General features: G+C 49.4%; 5 protein-coding genes across 5 annotated transcripts; 2 read left to right on the top strand and 3 right to left on the bottom strand.

The window, feature by feature from the left end:
• Positions 1 to 95: 95 nt before the first annotated feature.
• BHQ10_006559 (uncharacterized protein) lies at positions 96 to 2,994 on the bottom strand (the record flags this gene model as incomplete). The annotated part of the gene is made up of 5 exons (XM_040879158.1): positions 96 to 465; positions 515 to 1,385; positions 1,542 to 1,632; positions 1,938 to 2,551; positions 2,730 to 2,994. 5 exons carry the CDS (start codon positions 2,992 to 2,994, stop codon positions 96 to 98), a joined length of 2,211 nt encoding a protein of 736 aa, XP_040735063.1.
• Positions 2,995 to 4,916: 1,922 nt separating this feature from the next.
• BHQ10_006558 (uncharacterized protein) lies at positions 4,917 to 6,167 on the bottom strand (the record flags this gene model as incomplete). Its single annotated transcript, XM_040879157.1, has 3 exons — positions 4,917 to 5,671; positions 5,730 to 5,905; positions 5,968 to 6,167. 3 exons carry the CDS (start codon positions 6,165 to 6,167, stop codon positions 4,917 to 4,919), a joined length of 1,131 nt encoding a protein of 376 aa, XP_040735062.1.
• An 861-nt stretch (positions 6,168 to 7,028) lies between these two features.
• BHQ10_006557 (uncharacterized protein) lies at positions 7,029 to 11,520 on the top strand (the record flags this gene model as incomplete). The annotated part of the gene is made up of 3 exons (XM_040879156.1): positions 7,029 to 11,069; positions 11,118 to 11,306; positions 11,362 to 11,520. 3 exons carry the CDS (start codon positions 7,029 to 7,031, stop codon positions 11,518 to 11,520), a joined length of 4,389 nt encoding a protein of 1,462 aa, XP_040735061.1.
• Positions 11,521 to 12,018: 498 nt separating this feature from the next.
• Positions 12,019 to 12,714, top strand: BHQ10_006556 (uncharacterized protein; the record flags this gene model as incomplete). The annotated part of the gene is made up of 1 exon (XM_040879155.1): positions 12,019 to 12,714. One exon carries the CDS (start codon positions 12,019 to 12,021, stop codon positions 12,712 to 12,714), a length of 696 nt encoding a protein of 231 aa, XP_040735060.1.
• A 615-nt stretch (positions 12,715 to 13,329) lies between these two features.
• On the bottom strand, positions 13,330 to 19,919 carry BHQ10_006555 (uncharacterized protein; the record flags this gene model as incomplete). The annotated part of the gene is made up of 5 exons (XM_040879154.1): positions 13,330 to 13,474; positions 13,529 to 16,198; positions 16,257 to 19,602; positions 19,653 to 19,693; positions 19,747 to 19,919. The coding sequence occupies 5 exons, from the start codon at positions 19,917 to 19,919 to the stop codon at positions 13,330 to 13,332; spliced, it is 6,375 nt and encodes a 2,124-aa protein (XP_040735059.1).
• Between the last annotated feature and the right edge of the window lie 1,535 nt (positions 19,920 to 21,454).

Genomic DNA, 21,454 nt, shown 5'->3' with positions numbered 1-21,454 from the left:
TTCTCTCGGTACGACTCCAAGAGAATAAATGATCAGTAATTAAAACACAAGACGAATGAAGAACCCACATCCACCGGCACTTGATAGAAAACAAATCAACCCCGTCGAGTACTCTTCTTCATCATCTTTCGCTGTTCCTTCTCCTTCTCCCTCTCCAAAAACTTTCTCTGCTCCTCAGCTGTCATGCCACGCAGCAACCGCTCGCGTTCCTCCTTCTTGAGCTTCTCGGCCGCATATTTGCGCTCTTCAGCTTTCTCTTCTTCGTCTGCACGGCGTAGTTTGCGGATTTCTTCTTCGCGGGCGTTGCGCAGTTTGCGGGTTACTTCAGGACGCCAGTGGGCGCCGGAGACGAGGATGTCGGGGAGACGGAGGAAGTAGCTGTAGAGAGAAAGGGTGGATGCGTAGCCGTTGGAGGGGATGGTGAGGGAGAGTTGGATGCGTTTCTTGGGGACAGCCTCCTCGATTCTGGTATCGTTAGCTCTGAACATTAGGCCCTTGAAGTGAAAGAACTTACTTCAATGGCTTGTCGATAGGTTGATCGGTAATGATCAAGTACTCAAATGCGTCGCCAGCTTCTTCAATAGCTTTGATCAATTGAGGAGTCAACAGAAAATCGGTAATCTCAGCACTCTCAGTCATCACAGTCACCCAGGCGGGAAGCTTGGAGTTGTCCTTGGTGAAAGTCATGGAAGCATCGTAACGGTCCTGACGAATCTGACGCATGGCATTCTTATGCACAACAGCCCAAATGAACCCGTCATAAGTCGAATTGGGAACCTTGATAGAGGAAACATCACCACCTGGCGTAGGGACAATCTCCTTCTCCTTTCCGTCAAAAGTGTACAGAGTAGACTCCACTCTTTCCACTGGTGGAGGGAAGCTCTCAAGGAAAAGGCCCAATGCATTGTCCATGATAAATACAAGAGGGTTATAGCGTTTGACAAGCTTGATGGAGACATCAAGGAAAGCAACATTCTGGCGACCGGTAGCATATGACTGATACTCCTGCTTGGATTTCTCCTTCAACAGTTTCTCAGGATCAGTCAATTCGGACTGAACACCTTCGACGGAGGGGCCCCTGGCGACACCGCCGAAACCGACAACAGCGAATTCGCTTTCAAGGACAGGAGCATGAGCAATAGCCCATGTCTTGGCCTTGCTCCTGTTCTTGCGTGTGCCCCAGAAGTGGAATCCGAGGAGGAGGAGCAAGAAGGGAATTATGAATGCTTCTTGCAGAAAGTCCTGAGGAGTGACTCTTTCCCAGACGCGATACCATGCAGTGTATGGGACGGCGCTGGCTCCTGTGACGGCGGCTGCTGGGGCAGATTGGCCAGCTGTCAAGCCTGCGGGGGAAGGGTTGGGGACAGCGGCAAAATCGGCGAAATCTGACAGAGAAATTCATTAGTTTCTCTTGAGTGTTACGTGGAAAAGTGCGATTGTTATGCGATAGAAATGCAATTGGGACCGCGATCCCAACACAATCGCTTCACAAGATAGGAGTCTCGCGACACATCAACCAACAACCAATGACCAAGACTTACCATCATCACTCTTGACGGCGCCCGAAGGGGCAGCGCCGCCAAACACATTTTGAAAAACACCAGCCATTGTGAGATAGAGACAGACTGCGCACTGGACAAGCAATGGCAATGGCGGTGGTCAGTACAGCGAGAGGAGTAGAGGGAGAGGGAGAGGGAGCTGGCGATTAGTGCGGAGTGGATGCCGGAGCTTTCTGGCGTACAGCGCTAGACTACTCTAGAACTAGTGGCTTCCACTAGAAGGCTGGAGAACTTTGGAAGCTCCGCTTGCGTCTGGACAAATAACATTTCATAAATTTGCATTACTTCTATCCCTATCTAATGAGCTATCAAAACTCGAATCGCACTCAAACAACACACCATGACTGTCATGTAAATAATCCCCGTCGAACCACTTACAAAAAGAGAACTCGTCAGCACAAATGTCGCATACAAATAAATCCCCACAGCCAACGCTTCCATCGCAGCCTCATAATACTGCCACGCCCAGTCATATCGCATGGTGATTTCAATGGAGTAATACGCCCCGTACCTGGACCGAGAGAGCTTTCCCCTCTGCCTATCAGGCTGGCGATCCTCCATGACCAGATACATAGTGCTGCTAGTAGTATCATTCTCACGATTAAATCGTCCTGGTAAGTTGTACCGATGCCGAACCAAAGATGACCACGGTACCTCGCTCCATTCTTCCTGGGTATCTTCGCGGTACCGTATTCGGATCTTTTGAGCGAGCATGGACAGGCCAGACATGGCGATGATGAGCCATACAACGCAGGCAACCGGCCAACAGATCAGCAGGAACGGGTAATCGCAGCGCCAGGAGACGACGGATGAATAGTTGAGAGTGACGGTCTGCCACATCATGACGCCGAGGAGGAAAAGGAAGGCGAGGTCGACGGCAAATGCTTTTCCTTTGAAAACTCCCTGCCAATGTGGTGTAGGAACCGGGATTGTCCATTGTCTGATTCTGAGCTCCTCCAAGGTTGGTGTGTTTAGGTCTTGAGTTGGATGATCTGTGGAGGAGAATTGTCGAAATAGATTATTTGGCAGGCCAATGCCGAATACACACATCACTATGCCTTGCAACGGGGATGCGAAGGCAAGTTTGATTATTTCCATTGGACTGACMCCTGCCATAAATCTTATCAGACGCCACCTTTTCTTTTCTTACTGATGACACATATTGCATACCTATCAAAGCAAGCGTTGTCGGTACAAGCGACACGATATTACTACCACTCGACATTCCCGAGGAAATCTCCGCGTGCAGCCCTTCCAGCACACATCTTACAAGGTAAGGACACGTGCCATATGACCATCCGGCGTTGGGAGTCGTCTGTAAGCATTCGTTTGCCAATGCCTGAATAGAAGGGTCGTTAGGATCGCCGATGGTGCGGTGTAGAGCATAACATGTTGTCGAAAAGGCGGCTATGAACAGCCAGAAAAGAGCTGCCATATCGACAATTTTTGATGCAGGTTCAATTCATCACAGAACGAGGAGACCTGGATATGAAAAGATTTAAATCATTACCATATTGATTAGGGCACAATGACCTTCTAAATAGGACTGCCAGATTCGGACACGAACCCTAGCGCTAACAACCGTGCTGCACAAGGATGAATATATCACAACTCTATATAGGTACATAGTAACTATTCCGTAGTCACTGACAAATTCCGTGACTAGTTCATGCATGGCTTATAATTAAAGCTGAATCTAAAGCGGAGGTTCGCAAGTTCGCTAGACCATCTCATTGGGCCCATCTATTTAGTCTCCTTTTAGTTCTAGTATACACGACGCGTTCTTACCCACTCAGCACCCAAAATATCTTGAAGAGTGCGGTGCCTGACTGCGCCGAGATGCCGTCGGCCAATGTTTACATTGCTTGAAAAGTCTTCAATGTTGGTGCTAACACGAACTCTGTATCTCAAGACTGGAATGAATGTATGCATGCTGCGAATGGTTATTTATGTAGTGGAGTTTTCGTCGTGACAGTGGGACGAACGATGACGACGACTTTTTCATCGCTTCATCGGCGGGTTTGGGATTAATTGTTGCGGGATGGTAGGTGCTGAGGCTCAAAGTCAGTGCTTAGCTTTGGTGTATATTGATCCTTCTTGATGTGACACTTTTGACACTTTTGCAAACGTAGTCTTGGTCTGCGGAATTATACGAGCCTATACGAGTTTCGGGCGCGAAAATAGTTCTCCAACGAAGCTGCGTTGAACAGTCTCAATCTGCACATATCGAGACCTTCGAGGATCTGTAATTTTTCGACTTCCTCGGCTGCTTTTTTAATGTATGCCGTATATGCAGGTTCTAGAAACATGTTGCTATAGTGGGTTGCTGGAGAGTCATATCAGATACGTACTTCAGACTAGATCGTTAATTTGTGTAAAAGTCAGATCGGCTTTTCAATTATAATATGATATTTGAATTTCGAGGAAATTTGGGTATGCTGAGTAGCCACAAATGGCATCATCCCTGAATGTGGAGGGGGAAGATAATTAACACCATGACGATAGCGGGGATGTTTATTTTCTCCCCATCTAACCGAACCACCAGTTGCAAGACATACAGACACCGTCAATAAACTCTTACGCATCCAAAGAACTATCTGCAGCATAACGCGCACTTCAAGCAAAATGTCTACACAACCAATCGACATCGACTCAATCCCCACTCCAGAGCACTGCACAGCCGACTTTTGTCTAATCCCGGTATACATCCATCATCACAGTCCTCCACCCAAACCACGAAACTAAATGCTACTTTTGAATAAATTCAGATAGGAACATCGTCCGCCTCCGTATCTGCACAAATCGCCGATGTGCAACGCCTAATTGAGAGATCCGGGCTGAAGTATGTTATGCATTCTGCTGGGACGACGCTAGGTACTTCACCATCCTTCCCTCCCTTCCCATGCTCTCTTCTATCATTAGTATCTTTATACTGATGTATTTGATAGAAGGACCGTGGGAAAAAGTGCATCGCGTAATTGGGCAGGCGCATACGGTGCTGCATCAGCAGGGCGTTGTAAGGATTCAGTCTGATATTCGGAGTGGGTCGAGGTATGTCTCTCCTCAATTATGGGAGTGATGATGGTTACGAGGCTGATACCTTACGCAGGATTGATAAAGTGCAGTCGTTTGAGGATAAAGTTGCAGCTGTTAATAAGTTGTTGGGTAAGGAGTGAAGAGCACAGGGTGATGTTCAAGACTAAGCCGAAATATGCAATAAATTTTGATCTTTAATCATGTAAGATTATGTATGCAACCTAATGCTACACGGACACTGCCATCAGAAACGCCATCGCTATGCACCAAAATAACCTTGCACCACACCCCTTACTAGCAATCGAGGTAGTAGTGATTGTGCTAGATGGAGACGCCGCCCCCGAGGATACTGCTCCAGTCGCCGCCGGCCCAGATCCAGTTGCCTAAGCTCGGATTAGCCCCATTCTTGACTTCATCCACGAGTTCGAGCAAGCCCACGTATGTTCCACTGCTGGTACTGTTGTTATCGTCTGCATTCGTGTTGGGCACAGCGACACGACCAGTTGCGTCTGTGACATTGTTCAATTGATCGACTACATCGATTGCAGGACCCTTGTCGAACCAGTCCACTAGTATGAAACTGGGTTGACGGCCTGAGTATGCGGATTTGCAGGTTTCGGCAGCTGTGAGCAAGTTGCCGGTCCCGTTTTGGCCGTTTGTTGTTGCGGCGGCGTTGACGTCAGGTTCTTCAATGCCGAGACCGACGTTTGTGTCGAGGAAATGGTTCATGAAGGGGAGGCGGTTGGAGGATAGAGCGGAGGCGGTGTTGCCGGATACCGTTGATGGACGGTCTGGGAGACATGAGAAGTTCGATGCGGATGTGACGTCGTAGGGGTTTTCCCAGATATAGGTAAACTCGTCCATGAGGTATGCCGCATTGCTATTGGAGGATAGTGATGCCACAAAGGTCATGAGGCGGGTGCCGTTGCTAATGAGTTCTTGTAAAGTAGGCCATGCTGTGGTGGCGCTTGTGAAGGAAGGGGTGTATGCGTAATCAGTGATGTTTGATGATTCGAAGGATGTAGCGAGTTCGGAATCGGTAGCGTCGTCTGAATTGACCAGCAAAACAGTTACCACTATACAATTATCAGCATCATTATAGTTCATCTGCACGCATGATGTTTCGTATCTTACCGTCGTTGGGGTTCTCGTCTAGCCATGTTTTGATTTCACTCAGCCACGATTCAAGTGTTCCGGCATCGAGGAGGTCGCAGCTTGAGTGACACAGATGCCATGCATTATTGTTCTTATGGACTTGCCCAGTCACCAACCGTACGCCTGCGGAGAGTTGGACTGTAGTATTGTAGAATCTGTGGCGGTTAGCAGCTTTCACCGAACCCCTCTCTCCTTGTCTTGACATTATAAGACTCACTGGTTTCCAGAAGCGGAATAATCGGTACTCGCATCACGCAGAAAAGGGCTGTCGTGAGCTCCAAGATGAGTAATCTCCCCGTAGGATTTGCTGCACAGGCTGGGAGAATTGTTGCAAGCCGTAGATCGGACTGTAAGTTCTGTGGTGGTAGCGGAGGTGCACGAAAGAAAAATTGGAAGCAGATTTCTGATGGATAGCATCTTGTTGATTGGGTGAGGTGCGGTCGTTAATCGTAAGTTGTAATTTAGTTGTAAAAATGTTGATGGTTTCTTTTAACCCTGGTATCTAGCTCATAGCAACCAAAAGTAAACAAACATCAGATATCGCGAGCAGAAGCAAATGTAATGGCAATGCGGTAGATTGGATTAAATGAGAAAAAGAAGTTTCAATGAAGAAGCCATTCAAATATAGTGTAACAAAGACAAGCCAGCTGTCTCAGGTTGACGAATGTTATTGAGGCTGAGCCATGCCTCAAACAGACATGCCATACGTGGTGGTGGATCTGTAGAGGATGAGCCACCTCAGCTTTTTCTGTGCAAGCGCCAATCCGAAACAGACTCCGCGCCAGCCTGAGGCCCCAAGCGCCGGGAGGCTGCGCGGCCTCAGGCTGTCAGGGATGCCACAGGCCACCAAAGCTCGGGGCCTCAGGCGCCAAGCGACATGATGATTTCTCGTATCTGATTGGCCGCTCACTTTGTGTGCGACGCTAGCCCCAAAGGCCTGCCAAGACATCACTTCCTGTCTTCGACCTTCCTGCCCAGCTTGCCATTTCCGTTTCGCCTCTTTCTCACCACCTCACCTCACCTTTCTGAGCTTTTGCTCTTTACATTCGATCCCTCTTCAATTCTCTCATTAGCCTGTTATCTGCATTACGACGTCTACGATTGGTGTAATTCCAGCCTTCATCTATCTCTATCAAACGTGTTTCTGTCTTGAGCTTGCTTGCTCGGAAGCTCGCTGCTCTCTTGAAACAGAGCTGCCAGCTGAGTTTTCCTTCCGAGACCTGAAATTTGTCGCGTCACGGGCGTCTTCTAAATTTTTTAAGAGACGAGTTGGCAGAAATGTCCACCCCAAGCGACCTTCAGGCTCTCTTTGCGAGCATGAAGCCGCGCCCTGCGCAATCTCAAGATGCCCAGGCTGCGGCTTATCCTTCATCGGAGGCTCGGGCTTTTAACCCACAAACTGATGGTCTGAGGTTTGGTCTCCAGTCGCATGCATATCCCTTCCCTCATGGCTATCACAATCCATCTGTTTCCTCACCTGTCTACAGCCCTGGTCCCGTCAATACACCTCCGCATCATGGCTCAGACATCCTCAGTCCTAATGTGCCCACACCTCGTGGCGACCAGCAACAGCGAACAGCTAGCGCAGATCAGGCCATGAGCCTGCTCAATCTTCTGAAATTTAGCCAAAACAAACCAAGCTCGCCGCAGCCTTCAGCTGCAGTTGGTTCATCGCCGTCGCTCTCTGCAACTCATCATGAGGAAGTTCAGCCTTCTCACTCGCGCACTATCTCTGCTTCAGACCTTGTCGCTTCTTTCATGGCCAAACCTGGCCCTGCCTCTCAGTCTCCCGCTTTAGGCGCGTCCGCTACAATTGCTGCCAGTCGCGCACCCGAAAGCTCTACTACCGCCGCGGAAACTCAGGACATGCTTATGCGTCTCTTGAACCGCTCTCAGATAAAAACTGAAGAGAGCAGTCGTGCCCTGCAAACCCCGCCGGCTTACGAAAGTAGCGCCCCGGCTACCGTCGATCAACAATCCATGCATGTCTTTGGCTCTGTCGACAAAGAAGCCGCGAACTTTGAGGGTCCAAAAGCGAACCAGTCCAAGGGTAGTATATTTTCATATGTCAATCCCTTTGAGCAGCTAGCCGCCGCCTCACCTCGTCGCACTCCTCAGCCCAAGTCCGGTAACGGTACCCCTGCGGAGGCAGCCACTCATCGTCCAAAAGATTCCAATACCATCTCGGAAGAGCAGTCTTCGCTGGAAACATTGAAGACAACTGTTGCTGCAGATGAGAAATTATCGGACCAGAAAGAGACAGTCTCCAAGGCGGTTGATCAACTTGCCGGGCAACTAGACCGAGAAGTGGAGGACGCTTTGAGCCGAGCTAACTTTGCTGAGGCGACACTACGTCCTAAAGCCGAGGACGAGACTGCCAAAGAAGTCGTGGATGCTATCGTCCAAGAGCTTCCAAATACCGCTGCCGAAGTAAAGAAAGAGATTGAAAAGCAAGAAAAGGCCGGTAAATTAAATGAAACTATTCCGGAAGAGTTCGTTGATACTGTCAAAGAGGTGGTGGACGAAGCTGCAGAAGGCAAACTGTTGAAGAATCTCGCTACAGACGAGAAGTTGGCAGATAGCTGGGAAAGTGCTGAAGACGGCGCTGACAAAGCCGAAGAGCGTGTCGTTCGCGTTTTCAACTTTCCTCTCCGGCCGTTCATCTCAATTACCATCAAGCCAGATACTGGCAAGCTTTCCACCGTCCGTGATGACGGTATTATGGATGTTGCACGTCTCAAAAAAGAGTTTGATCAGCTCGACCGCTGCTTGACCTCGGCAACTGCTCAATATATTGTTTATGCTCTGGCAAAGAATGGTGGATTGCGCATCATTCGCCAAGACGATGGACGTGATAAGCAAGTGTTCCGCTTTGCTCGTGACCGTCTTTTCAACGTCGCATTGAGCAACTCTGCATCAGCCAGCAGCAATTCCACCAAAGACCAAGCCATCATCGCGATTGGTGTTAGTGGAACCGTGTACTGGGCTCCGGTCTTCCGAGGGGATAATGACTTGTTTGAGATGGACACGCTGGAAAGTGAATGTCTCGTTTTCCCTCCATACCCAGCGTCTGACGAGAATACATCTGGTGGTCAGCTGAAAACGCGCGCCAAACCCAGCTCTCGTCATCCGGAATTCTTTGGTATCGGTCGTGGAAAAAATATCTACATTGTTTCGCCTCAATATGCCGCCCATCCCAGCTACGGAGTGTCTGGCTCGCAACGTATTGTTGATACTGAAAAGTTCTTCAAGGAACGTGCGATGAAGATCTCCACTGGTAAGGCCGGCAAAGATTTCACCTTCAGTGAGGACGACACAGTCGTAGCTTCTCTCGACAAGACTGGTCGGTTGCGGTTCTGGGATATCCAAGAAGTTGGTCAGACCATGGACGGATCGCAACCGCCTGAAGTTCGTGTGCCACTGACTACATTTGTTACCGGCTCACCAAATGAGAAATCATGGCCTACGTCTGTTCAATTTATCGACAAACTACGTCCATTTGTCAAGGCGGTTGCTCTTCGATATGTTCTCGTTGGTCTCAAGCAGAATCATACTCTCCAGCTCTGGGATATTGGGCTTGGAAAAGCGGTTCAGGAAGTGAACTTCCCGCACGAGAATGAGTCCGATGCTATATGCAGCGTTGCCTATCATCCTTCATCGGGCATTATTGTCGTTGGTCACCCTACTAGGAACTCTATCTATTTCCTTCATCTATCTGCTCCCAAATACAACTTGCATCCTATGTCTCAGGCAGATTATATCAGGCGCGTCGCGGAGAAGGATAGCTCTTTGCCCAAACCTGAATCTACAGCATGTCTCAGTGGCATCCGCGAAATCTCCTTTGCTTCCAAGGGTCAATTGAGAAGTCTCGATGTTCTCGCTCTTAGCAAGTCCATGGGCGCACAACGTGCGACCGAGGAAGAGTCTGGCCTGTTTGAGATTTATGCCATGTATTCACGTGGCGTGACTTGTCTGAACATCAGGAAGGAAGATTTGGGCTGGTCTTCGGATAACAAGATCATGGAGGCCGTCGATGCCTTGGATGACGGCTACATCGAGGTCAAAGATCTACAAACATTCCCTAGTTATGTGGTCGACGAGCCCTCTGTGAACGGAGATTCGGTTACCAGTAGTGCACAGAAGCCACCAGCGAAGGACGTCGCCCGGAAGGTGTCAGACCTCGCTGTCGATACTATTTCTACTGCGGCTGTTTCTAGAACTGCATCGCCAGTCAAATCTTTGGCTAAATTGTCGGCTGATGAGCAGTCAGAAGTCACTAGTGGCACTGACAAAGCAAAGAAGAAGAGAAAGGACAAGGCCAAGGATGTTAGCAAACCATCTGGAGCGCATGATCTTTCTAAATATTTCACTCCGGCTACAAATACTCAGCCGGAACGCGAAGAGACCCCTGCTGTAGCTGCTGAAGGCCAACGATCTGTTGTAGAAACAAATGCTCAACAAGCGCCTGCTTCTGGCTTGACTATTTCAAGTGAATTGATCAAGGAACTCGAGAAGAGCGTTTCCGCAGAGGTTGTCAAAGAGGTCAGCCGCGAATTTGATGGACTTCAGAAACGCCTTGACGATGAGCGTCGAGCTTGGGATGTCGCATCAGCCAGCAAGACTGATCAAATTCTTCGACTCGTGTCAAGCACACTTGCCGACAATGTCGAGAAGAGTCTTTCTCGGATTATTGGTCAAAGCGTCGAAAAACAAGTTTTGCCAACCGTTGTTGACTCAGCATCCGCTGCAGTGGGCAAACAACTTGAAGGTGTGATCTCTACTCACTTCAATCAGAACTTCCCGCGTGAACTCGGTCAGCGTCTACCGAATGCCCTGGCTCGTGCAGTCAAGCAGCCAGAAGTGTTGACTTCAATCTCGGAAGCAGTCGCCAACTCCAGTGCTTCTCGTGTTGAGGGAGAAGTGGCCAAGTTGATACAGAATGTCATTACTCCTTCGGTTCAAGCTGCTATCACTCGTCAATCAGAGGCTGCTACCCGTGATTTTGAGCAGATATTCCAGGCTCAGTCGAAACACTACGAAGCTCAACGCCAGCATGACTCTGCTAAGATCGACCAATTGGTATCCGCAGTCCACAGCTTGAAAGAGACCATTGATGTAATGGCATCGTCTCAGGCTGCTTTGCAGGGTGAGGTGGCAGCGTTACAGAAGCAGTTGGGATCACGACGCGATGGCGTTGCTCCACAGCCTGTTCCTGTTCCTCAGCCCCCGGCACCTGCGCAGCGTTCTCCGGAGGAGCTGGAACTAGCCGACATTGCTCGGTTGGCTTCAGAAGGAAATTTCGAAGAAGCATCTATTAGGGTATGTTATTCTTTGGATGCGATAGATATACTTACTAACATATCTTAGTGGCTACAATCGTCGCAGCAGGCCGATGTGTTTGACAACTTTTTCGTGCGTCTTAATCCTGCTTATCTGTCTACCGTGTCGCCTATTGTGTCACTATCGGTGGGTGTAGCCGTAACCACCGCTCTTTCAACCAACGTTCAAGAGCGTTTGGGCTGGCTCGAGTATGTGCTTCAAAATGTCAATCTGGTGGTACGTTTACAGTCTTATCTTTCTATTTCAATTAATAACTGACATTTTGTTTCAGGATCCGGACATTCGCGAAGTTGCACCCCAGATCATGGACATCTTCATCCAGCGACTTGATGGACTATACAGAACTGTGGTCGAAGCGAATCCACAAGATCCCCTTCTCCGCAAGATTCCACCACTGGTCCGTCGTTCTCGGGATCTTCGTGGTCATTAGAGTGACATTTTGCTTTCGTTGCTGTGTTCTTAGGTTGTTTCAATCGGTGGTTTTGCAATTCAGAATTCTTGTATCATTTTCTTGTAGCATAGTCTTAAAAGGGTCGTGGAGGAGGCAAAAGTTGTTCGAAGGATTATGCTCTCCTGCTCTTCTACTACCATCATAATGCTTGTATACAAGCAACACAACTTTCATGCGCCTGACTATCTAGTATAAGCACATTGCACCCTTAGTCATTGCTATCGACTTCGTTGAACATGTAACACATTGTGCATATTTGGCGTCCCTTGGCAGCTGTTAGGAGTAGCATGTGATTGGTGGGTCATTCCGGAGACTGAGTTCACGCTAAAATTAATTTTGGTGATCTCAACTCTTACAAATCACCACCATCATTTAATTCACGAACATCCTACTCAATTGCTCAATCCAAAAACATCTACTACATATCAGATACAATTAACATCCCTTGGACGGACGATTTTCGATAACGCATTTACAATGGGTTGGGGGTGGTGGTCATCATCCTCTAGCAGCAATAATCAAAATGGGCAGCCACAATCACAACAGCCAGACATTCTACAACAACCATCAATATCATCATCGCAGCCAGAGCCAAAACCCAGGCGGCAATTAACGCGCGAAGAACAAGCCGATGCCGAACTACGCGACTTTCTCAAAAGCCTCGAGTCCTCCGTGACACCTCCCTCACCACCTTCCTCACAACCATCGCAAGCACCATCATCAACAACCACAACTACATCACCAACTTCCCTCGAATCGATACAATCCGAAACCCCTTCCTCCATAGCCCCCGACTCTCTCTACCCGGACACCATGTCCTGCCGCTCCGCCTTCGACTACGCCTTCTTCTGCCAATCCTTCGGCGGGCAATGGGTCAACGTCTACCGCTACGGCGAATTGCGGTCTTGCAGCGAACACTGGGAAAACTTCTGGCTGTGCATGAAAGCGCGCGGCATAAAAGATGACAATACCAGTAAGGAAATGATTAGGAACCATTATCGCAAGAAAGCGATAAAATATAAGACGGGTCCGAGTAGTGAGGATGTTTGGGAGGTTCGGATGGAGCCGTTGAAGGGCGCGTTTTCGGGGGATTTTGAGAAGATGGAGAGGGAGATGAAGCTCGCTGAGGAGCAGCAACAGCAGATGCCGGAGAGAGAAGTCAGTCCTAAATGATGAGCCGTTCAAATGGGAGGGCGTCATCGTTGTATGAATATGTAAATGTATGTATAGCTATAGATTGGACATATACCCATTTCAACTCTTGTATTTGCTGTGCCTAGGTAAAGTTTCGAGGGACTTCGTTCAAAGCGCGTCCCGCAATGCTATTTTAGCATCTGTATTGGGGCCTTGGATTGCGAGCATAGCGATGATACAAGCTACAATAAAGAAAAAATTTAGTATTGAATATTTCATTGATGCTATGACCCTAATACAAAAGAGCTAAAACTATTCACAGCTAGAATGGAAGGAAATCAAAAACATATTGAACAGACCGAAAAGAAAAAACATTCTAACAATAAACGAGAAAACCTCCCTTTCCACTTTCCAATTTATGAAGATCATGAAAAAAGAAACAAAAACAAACAAAAAACGCTGTCATACATCCATACATCACATCATAGAACATGGAGTAGCATAGGTAAGAAAAATAGCCCTTCCCTCTAAAATCTATTCATGTTCAAGAGGAGGGAGGAAGGAGGGGGGAAGGACTTTTGGGTATTTGGTGGATAGATCAGAAGATATACTTCTGGTCTGAGATGTGTAAGCTTTTCTGGTCTAACACGAAGTCTAAGCAGAGACAGCTGCAGCGACTTGAGGAACGGCATCGACAGCTGGGCGACGGACGATACCACCAGTGACGGGAAGGAGAGATCCGGTTCCCATGAGGAAAGTGTCAACCTCACGAGCGGTTTGACGACCTTCGTTGATGCCCCTGTAATACAATTAGTAATCATTCGAAAATAAAAAGCAGATTATATAAACTTACCAAACAATAAGAGACTGTCCACGTCGGCAATCACCAGCAGCAAAAACGCCAGGGATATTGGTGGCATATTGACCAGGAGCAGTCTTGACGTTCTTGCGAGCATCACGCTCAATCTCCTCGCCAAGAAGACGGTCCTCGGGACCCAAGAAACCCATGGACAACATGACCAAGTCAGCAGGGAAGAACTGCTCACTGCCTTCGACGGTCTTCATGTCCCAACCACCAGAGGCACTCTTGGTCCATTCAACACGGACAGTGTTGATACCCTTGACACGACCATTGCCATCATCAACGAACTCCTTAGACATGATGCTGTACTCACGAGGATCCTTGCCCATGTGAGTCTTGACCTCAGTGTGACCATAGTCCACACGGTAAATACGAGGCCACTGAGGCCATGGGTTGTCGCGGGCACGCTCTGGGGGAGGCTGAGGAAGCAACTCGAAGTTGACAACGCTCTTGGCTCCATGACGGACGGATGTACCAATGCAGTCGTTACCGGTATCACCACCACCGATGACAACAACGTGCTTATCCTTGGCGGAGATGTAGGCGCCATCGGCGTGCTCAGAGTCGAGGAGAGACTTGGTGTTCTTGTGCAAGAATTGCATGGCAAAGTGAATACCCTCCAACTCACGTCCAGGAATCTTGAGGTCACGAGCGACGGTAGCACCGGTGGCGATGATCACAGCATCGTTGCTTTGACGAAGAGATGCGAGAGTGACTGCCTCATCAGGACCGACGGCGGTGCTGGTGACGAACTTGACGCCCTCAGCGGCCATAAGGTCAACACGGCGCTGAACAACCTTCTTGTCGAGCTTCATGTTTGGAATACCGTACATAAGAAGACCTCCAACACGGTCGGCGCGCTCATAGACGGTGACGGAGTGACCAGCACGGTTGAGCTGATCAGCGGCGGCAAGACCAGCAGGACCAGATCCAATGATAGCGACGTTCTTGCCAGTGCGGCTAGGAGGAGGGCGAGGAACCATCCAGCCCATCTCGAAACCACGATCAATGATGGCGCACTCAATCGACTTGATACCGACGGGGTCTTCGTTGATGCCGAGCACACAAGCACCCTCACAAGGAGCAGGGCAGACACGACCAGTGAACTCAGGGAAGTTGTTAGTCATCAACAAACGGTTGAGAGCATCCTGCCATTGATTTTGAAACACCAATTCGTTCCACTTGGGAATAATGTTGGAGATAGGGCAACCACTGTCAGACTGACAGAAGGGAACACCGCAGTCCATGCAACGTGCTGATTGGTATTTGAGCTCATCTTCAGTGAGACGAGTCGAAAGTTCGGCCCAGTCGCGAGTACGAGTAGTCGGGTTGCGGTATTTCTCACTGCGGCGGTTGTACTTCATGAAACCGCGGGTCTTGTCGAGAATAAGAGCAGTACGCTTCTTCTCTGCCTTGGAATCGCTCACGCTGTCTTCAATATCAAGCAAATCGGCCTTCTTCTCCTCATGCTTGTGCTCCTTCTTCTCTTCTTCGGGAGCAGGAGTGCTGGGGAGCTTGGGCAAGGTGAATTCAGCCTTCTTGGCAGCCTCGGCCTTGGCAGCTTCTTCAAGCATGACACGCTTATAGTCGGTAGGAAGTACCTTGACGAAGCGGGGGAGGGCACGGTTAAAGTCAAGGAGGATACGGGCAGCGAGCTCGGAGCCAGTGTAGTGGTGGTGATCCTCAATGAGACCGCGGACGAAAGCAATTTCAGCGGGATCTTCCAACCCAGACACCTCAACCATCTCCATGTTGATCTTGGAGTGGAAGTCTTGGTTGACGTCAAGGACGTAAGCAATACCACCAGACATACCAGCAGCAAAGTTACGACCAGTTGAGCCAAGAACAAGAATTCTACCACCAGTCATGTACTCACAACCGTGGTCGCCAACACCCTCAACGACGGCTGTAACACCGGAATTTCGGACAGCGAAACGTTCGGCAGCCACACCACGGAAGTAGCAAGTACCGCTGGTAGCGCCGTAAAGACAGACGTTACCAATGATGATGTTCTCTTCGGCCTTGTAGACGGCATTGCGAGGAGGATAGACGATCAGGCGACCACCTGACAGACCCTTACCAACGTAATCGTTGGCATCACCCTCAAGCTCCAACGTAGCACCAGGAGCAAGGTAGGCACCAAAGGACTGACCAGCAGAACCCTTGATATTGACATGAACGGTGTCTTGAGGTAGACCAACTTCTCCGTAGCGACGGCTGATCTGGTAAGAAAGAGTAGCACCCAAGGCACGGTCAGTGTTTACAACGTCACACTCGACACGACAGGGGAGACCCTTCTCGAGAGCAAGCTCGGACTCGGCAATCAACTTGTTGTCGAGGCGGACGTGCAAGCGGTGGTCCTGCTTGCGGACGTTGTAGGTAGCGACACCGGGACGCAAAGAATGAGCAGGGGTCAGAATGAGAGACAAGTCAATGTTCTCCTGCTTAGCAGAGCGAATGTCGTCGCGGACCTTGAGCAATTCAGCGCGACCAACCATCTCGTTGATTGTGCGGATACCAAGTTTGGCCATGATAGCACGGAGTTCGTTGGCAACGTAGTAGAAGAAGTTGATAACGTGCTCGGGAGTACCCTTGAACTTCTTGCGCAACTCGGGGTCTTGGGTAGCGATACCTACCGGGCATGTGTTGAGATGACATTTCCTAATTCAGATAAGTTAGCCATTATTCACAAATATAGAACAGGAAGGCATCCGCGAACCTCATGAAGATGCATCCCATGGCGATCAAAGGAGTTGTAGCGAAACCCCACTCTTCAGCACCGAGCAAGCAGGCAATAGCCACGTCGCGACCAGTCTTCAATTGACCGTCAGTTTGGACGATAACACGACCACGAAGGTCGTTCAAGACAAGGGTCTGGTGAGTCTCAGCAAGACCCAACTCCCAAGGCAAACCAGCAGCCTTGATACCAGTCCATCGGGAAGCACCAGTACCACCGTCATGACCAGAAATGAGAATATGATCGGCCTTGGCCTTAGCGACACCGGAGGCGACAATGCCGACACCGACCTCAGAGACGAGCTTTACAGACACACGGGCACGAGGGTTGGAGCACTTGAGATCGTAGATAAGTTGCTTCAAATCCTCAATGGAATAAATGTCGTGGTGAGGAGGAGGGGAGATAAGGCCGACACCGGGGGTGGAGTGACGGGTACGGGCAATAGGGCCAGAGACCTTATGTCCAGGAAGTTCACCACCTTCACCAGGCTTAGCACCCTGGGCCATCTTGATCTGGAGCTCATCGGCATCAGCAAGGTAGTTGGATGTAACACCGAAACGACCAGAAGCGATCTGCTTAATGGCGGAGCGCATGGTGTCACCGTTCTCCATGACCTTGCTTCGCTCTGGGTCTTCACCACCTTCACCAGTGTTGGATTTACCACCCAAGCGGTTCATGGCAATGGCCAAAGTGGAGTGAGATTCCATAGAAATAGAACCGTAGGACATGGCACCGGTAACGAAGCGGCGCACAATTTCCGTCCATGGCTCGACCTGGTCAATGGGGATAGCGGTACGTTGCTCGTAGTCGAAATCAAGCAACCCACGGAGAGTACAGTTCTTGATAGCCTCGCGTTCAGAACGAGCATAAGCTTCGTAAGACTTGTCGTTCTTGGTACGAACAGCGTCCTGGATGTTGGCAATACTTGTAGGGTCGTTCACGTGTGGGTCACCACCATCACGCCAGTGGTATTCACCAGACTCGGGGAGACCGGCGATTTCTGTAATGGCGCGAGAAGGATAGCCTCGCTCGTGGAAAGCAAAGGCGTCTTGGGCAATAAGCTCGAAGGTCACACCGCGGATACGGCTAGCAGTACCAGCGAAGCATCGGTCAATTACTGCGTCGTCAATGCCAAGAGCCTCAAAAATCTGAGCACCCTTATAAGACTGCAGGGTAGAGATACCCATCTTGGACATAACCTTGAGGATACCACCATCGCAGGAGGCCTTGTAGTTAAGAAGAACCTGCTCATCGGACAAAGGCTTGCGGATAAGCTTCTCGCGGTTCATCTTGAGAATACATTCCATGGCAAGGTAGGGGCAGATGGCGTCAGCACCATATCCAAGAAGAACACACATGTGGTGGACTTCASGAGCCTCACCAGTGTCGACAACAAGAGCGGCCATAGACCTCCACTTGTTGCGAACCATGTGGTGGTGAACGAGACCAGTGGCCAGCAAAGCAGAAACAGGAACACGGTCTGCAGAGGTTGCTCGGTCGGAAAGAATAAGAACCTTGTCGCCTGCTGTGATAGCCTCAGTAGCAGCGTCGCAGATACGGTCGAGAGCGTCCAAGTATCCCTGGGTACCCTTGGCCTTCTCGAATGTGATGTCAATAAGGCTCACGTTCCAATCGGGATGAACTTTGTTGATGTTCTTGATGGATTCGTATTCGTCCAAGGTGAGGATAGGTGAAGGAAGCATGAGACGGTGGCACTGAGTGGAATCAATCTCTAGCAAGTTACCTTGAGGACCGACGTAGCACTCAAGGGACATGACAATTGCCTCACGAATGGGGTCAATGGGAGGGTTGGTGACCTGTGCGAATAACTGACGGAAGTACTCGTACAGAAGACGAGGCTGTTGAGCCAACACGGCTAAAGGACCATCGTTACCCATGGAACCTAAAGCCTCCTTTGAATCAGCAGCCATAGGAGCCAAGAGCAAGCTGACCTGCTCGAATGAGTATCCGAACGCCTTCAACCTAACATCGTTCTGGAGAGTGGATTCATCAAGTGCGATGCTAAACTCGTGACTCTGTTCCTTAAGACCCTTCTCGACTTGAGGGAGAGTGAGCAATTCCTTGTCCAACCAGGCGCGGAAATCCTGTCGGTGAGCGACGGTCTGCTTCAATTCAGCGTCATCGATAATGCGACCAGCAACAGTATCGACCAACAGCATCTTTCCGGGCTGAAGACGGCCCTTTTGCACGATAGTCTCGGGGTCCAAGCTAATAGTACCAACTTCGGAAGCACAGATGATACGGTCGTCATCGGTCACGTAGAAACGACAAGGACGGAGACCATTTCGGTCGAGGTTAGCACCACAGTAGCGACCGTCCGAGAAGGTGAACAAAGCGGGACCATCCCAAGGCTCCATCTGGCAAGCAGCCCATTCATAGAAGGCAGCTTTGGCGGGGTCCATGGCAGCATTGTTTTGCCAGGCCTCAGGAACCATGAGCATAACGGCTTCCGGGAGGGAGAGAACACCGTTGATCATGAGGAGTTCAAGCACGTTGTCGAAAGCAGCGGAGTCGGAGCCACCATCCTCAACAATAGGGTAGAGAGAATCGAGTTCATCACCAAAGATTTCAGATTTGAGAACACCCTCACGCGCCCTCATCCAGTTTTTGTTACCTCTGAGTGTGTTGATTTCACCATTGTGAGCCGCCCATCGAAGCGGTTGTGCGCGATCCCAAGAGGGGAATGTGTTTGTGGAGAAACGAGAGTGCACGAGGGCAAAGTGACCTTCGTAGTCGACATTGACCAAATCGTGGTAATATTCGTATACTTGAACGGGAGCCAATTGACCCTTGTAGACAATGTTTCGGTTGCTGAGAGAGCATAGGTAGAACCAGTTGGCAAGGCCAAGGATGTGTGTTGCTCGCTTTCGTAGAACGTACAATTGACGCTCAAACTGTCGCTCGTCGAATTGTTCTGGATCTGTGATCTCTGGCTTGTTTCCTTCTCCGTAAGCAGATCGCAGCACAACGAATGGCTGCATAATCATGGGTTCGCGCGACAAAGCAGCCGGTCCAAGCAGGGTGGAGTCGCGAGGGACCTCACGCCAGCCGAGGACGCGAAGACCGAGAGATGTGGCAATGTCTTCGAATGAGGCGATGGAATCCTTCAACGTCTCGTTATCGGGTTTGAAGAAAAGGTTACCGGCGGCATACTGCCCCAGAGGAGGGAGCTCGACTCCGGCATCGCGGGCAAAATTTTTGACGAAGAACTTATGGGGAATACTGGTCATAACACCAGCACCGTCACCGTCGCGCACATCTGAACCGACAGCACCACGATGGGTCATGTTGCACAGCAAACTGCGAGCTATAAACAGTTAGATAGGCCTTTGAATGATAGTCGAATATAAAACATACCATCGATAACGATCTTGTGGCTCGGCTTACCCTTAATGTGGCTGTACGATAGTCAGTCGCTGTTAGATCGACACAATGAAAAGAAAATACTCACGCAGCAAAGCCTACACCACAAGCATCCTTTTCAAGTTCAGGGTTGTAAAGACCCTGTTTGGCAGGAAGAGCATCAGCCCAACCAAATCCATTTTCCGCCTTATACTCCGTATACTCCTGAGGAGCCTGCTCGTCAATTAATTCATTTCCGTAAACTTCCTCCAAGAGACCCATTCTTCCGCCGGTGGCCGACAGAGGAATGCGTGTCAGTGTGGGAGAAAAAAAGTGGTCGATGATGGGAGATCGCTGGTGATTTGTTCCTTCTTCGAAAATATTCAGAACAAATTCGTCGATAAAAATTTTGGAAGTCGTGAAAATGAGAGGAACTTTTGTGTGGTCGCTCTCTTTTTTTGTCTTTCTCTGCGAAAGAGCGATAGCGGAAGAGGAGCGGGGTGAATGCCGATAGTTGTCGTCACGACGACTGGGGGTGGGTCAGCAACTGTTCGCAGCGAGGACACTACTTTTTTGAGGAGTATGATAGCAAATCAACCCAGCGTCTGGTGTTTTTGTGGAAGGAGTGAGAAAGTGAGGAGAAAGAGAAGAAGAGGAGGGAAGAAGTGGGAGAAGGAAAAAATAATAAATAATGGTGAAGGAGGGGCAGGCAGGTGTTAGTCGGCTGAATTGGTAAAGCGAGGAAGGGAAGGCAGGAAGGCAGGGCAGGGCAAGCAAAGATGGGGAGGAGCGGCCGGAAATACATTACTTACGGTAAACTTACAGTACGGATTACTAGCGGCTTGTTTCCGAGTACGTATTGTATTGCCAATCTTCAAATCACAATGACTCGATCGATGATTTGTAACCAGCAGTGTAGAGAAAACTATAAAGAGGAGAGAAATAGAATACAGAATTGTGGGGAGAGATGATATTTTTTTGGTCAGGTCGGAGGATCGTGGGACTGCGAATCGTGGCAAATATTCTTGGGATCGAGAACATTATTTGGCTTACAATTGCTGCGACATGTTTGGCCAGAATGGAGGTATTGTAAGAATAATACGGGCCCCGGGAGCGTATGCTTGGTCTCTGTTTCGGGCGGAATGGATTGTACGTGGCATGTAATTTATTATATTTTTCATTATGTATTCTCATTATCGTTCGCAAGGCTTGGCCTGACTGCGTGTTCGGAGGTGCTCCTTGCCCCGTTTTCGTCTACCTTGTTACTTACTGCAGTCGTTAACTTACAACTTAAAAAACCTCGTGTCAAACACAAAGCAGAAGTCAATTGATCTTATTTGCTCCTAATAATCATCGCAGTGACATATAATCGACATCAGCAGATGTTGACCCGATGAAATCATGTCTGCACGACTTCTGCAGATAAAGCAGATAAGCACGCACGGGCCAATCATGGGCGCTCTAATTGCATGACAAGGCTTGCTGCTGGCCGACATGGCGCCCCACTCTCCATTCCCATGTACATATGGTACGGTAAGCCCAAAGTATTGGTATGTGTTTCCCGCTGACCGTATTACCGTAAGAAATGGAGGCCGCCGACCGGAGGCCTCCCTGGCGTCCGGCCACTCACAGAGCTGCTTACGCCAGCTTTGACGCGAATTGATTTGCTGTTGCCATGTCGGACTGTAGGCCTCCGGAGCGGAAATTTCGCCAATACTTTTTCCCGTAATGCCATACAGTCAATATTCCTAATGAGTGTGAAGGTAAAAGTTGGGCAATTTACAGACAAAGTAAATATCAATTAATGATGAAATAGA

The sequence above is a fragment of the Talaromyces amestolkiae genome, assembly GCF_001896365.1.
Source record: "Talaromyces amestolkiae strain CIB chromosome Unknown scaffold12.1, whole genome shotgun sequence".
NCBI lineage: Eukaryota > Fungi > Ascomycota > Eurotiomycetes > Eurotiales > Trichocomaceae > Talaromyces > Talaromyces amestolkiae.
The sequence above is the reverse complement of the archived record's forward strand: the minus strand, read 5'-3'. Positions and strand labels throughout refer to the sequence as shown.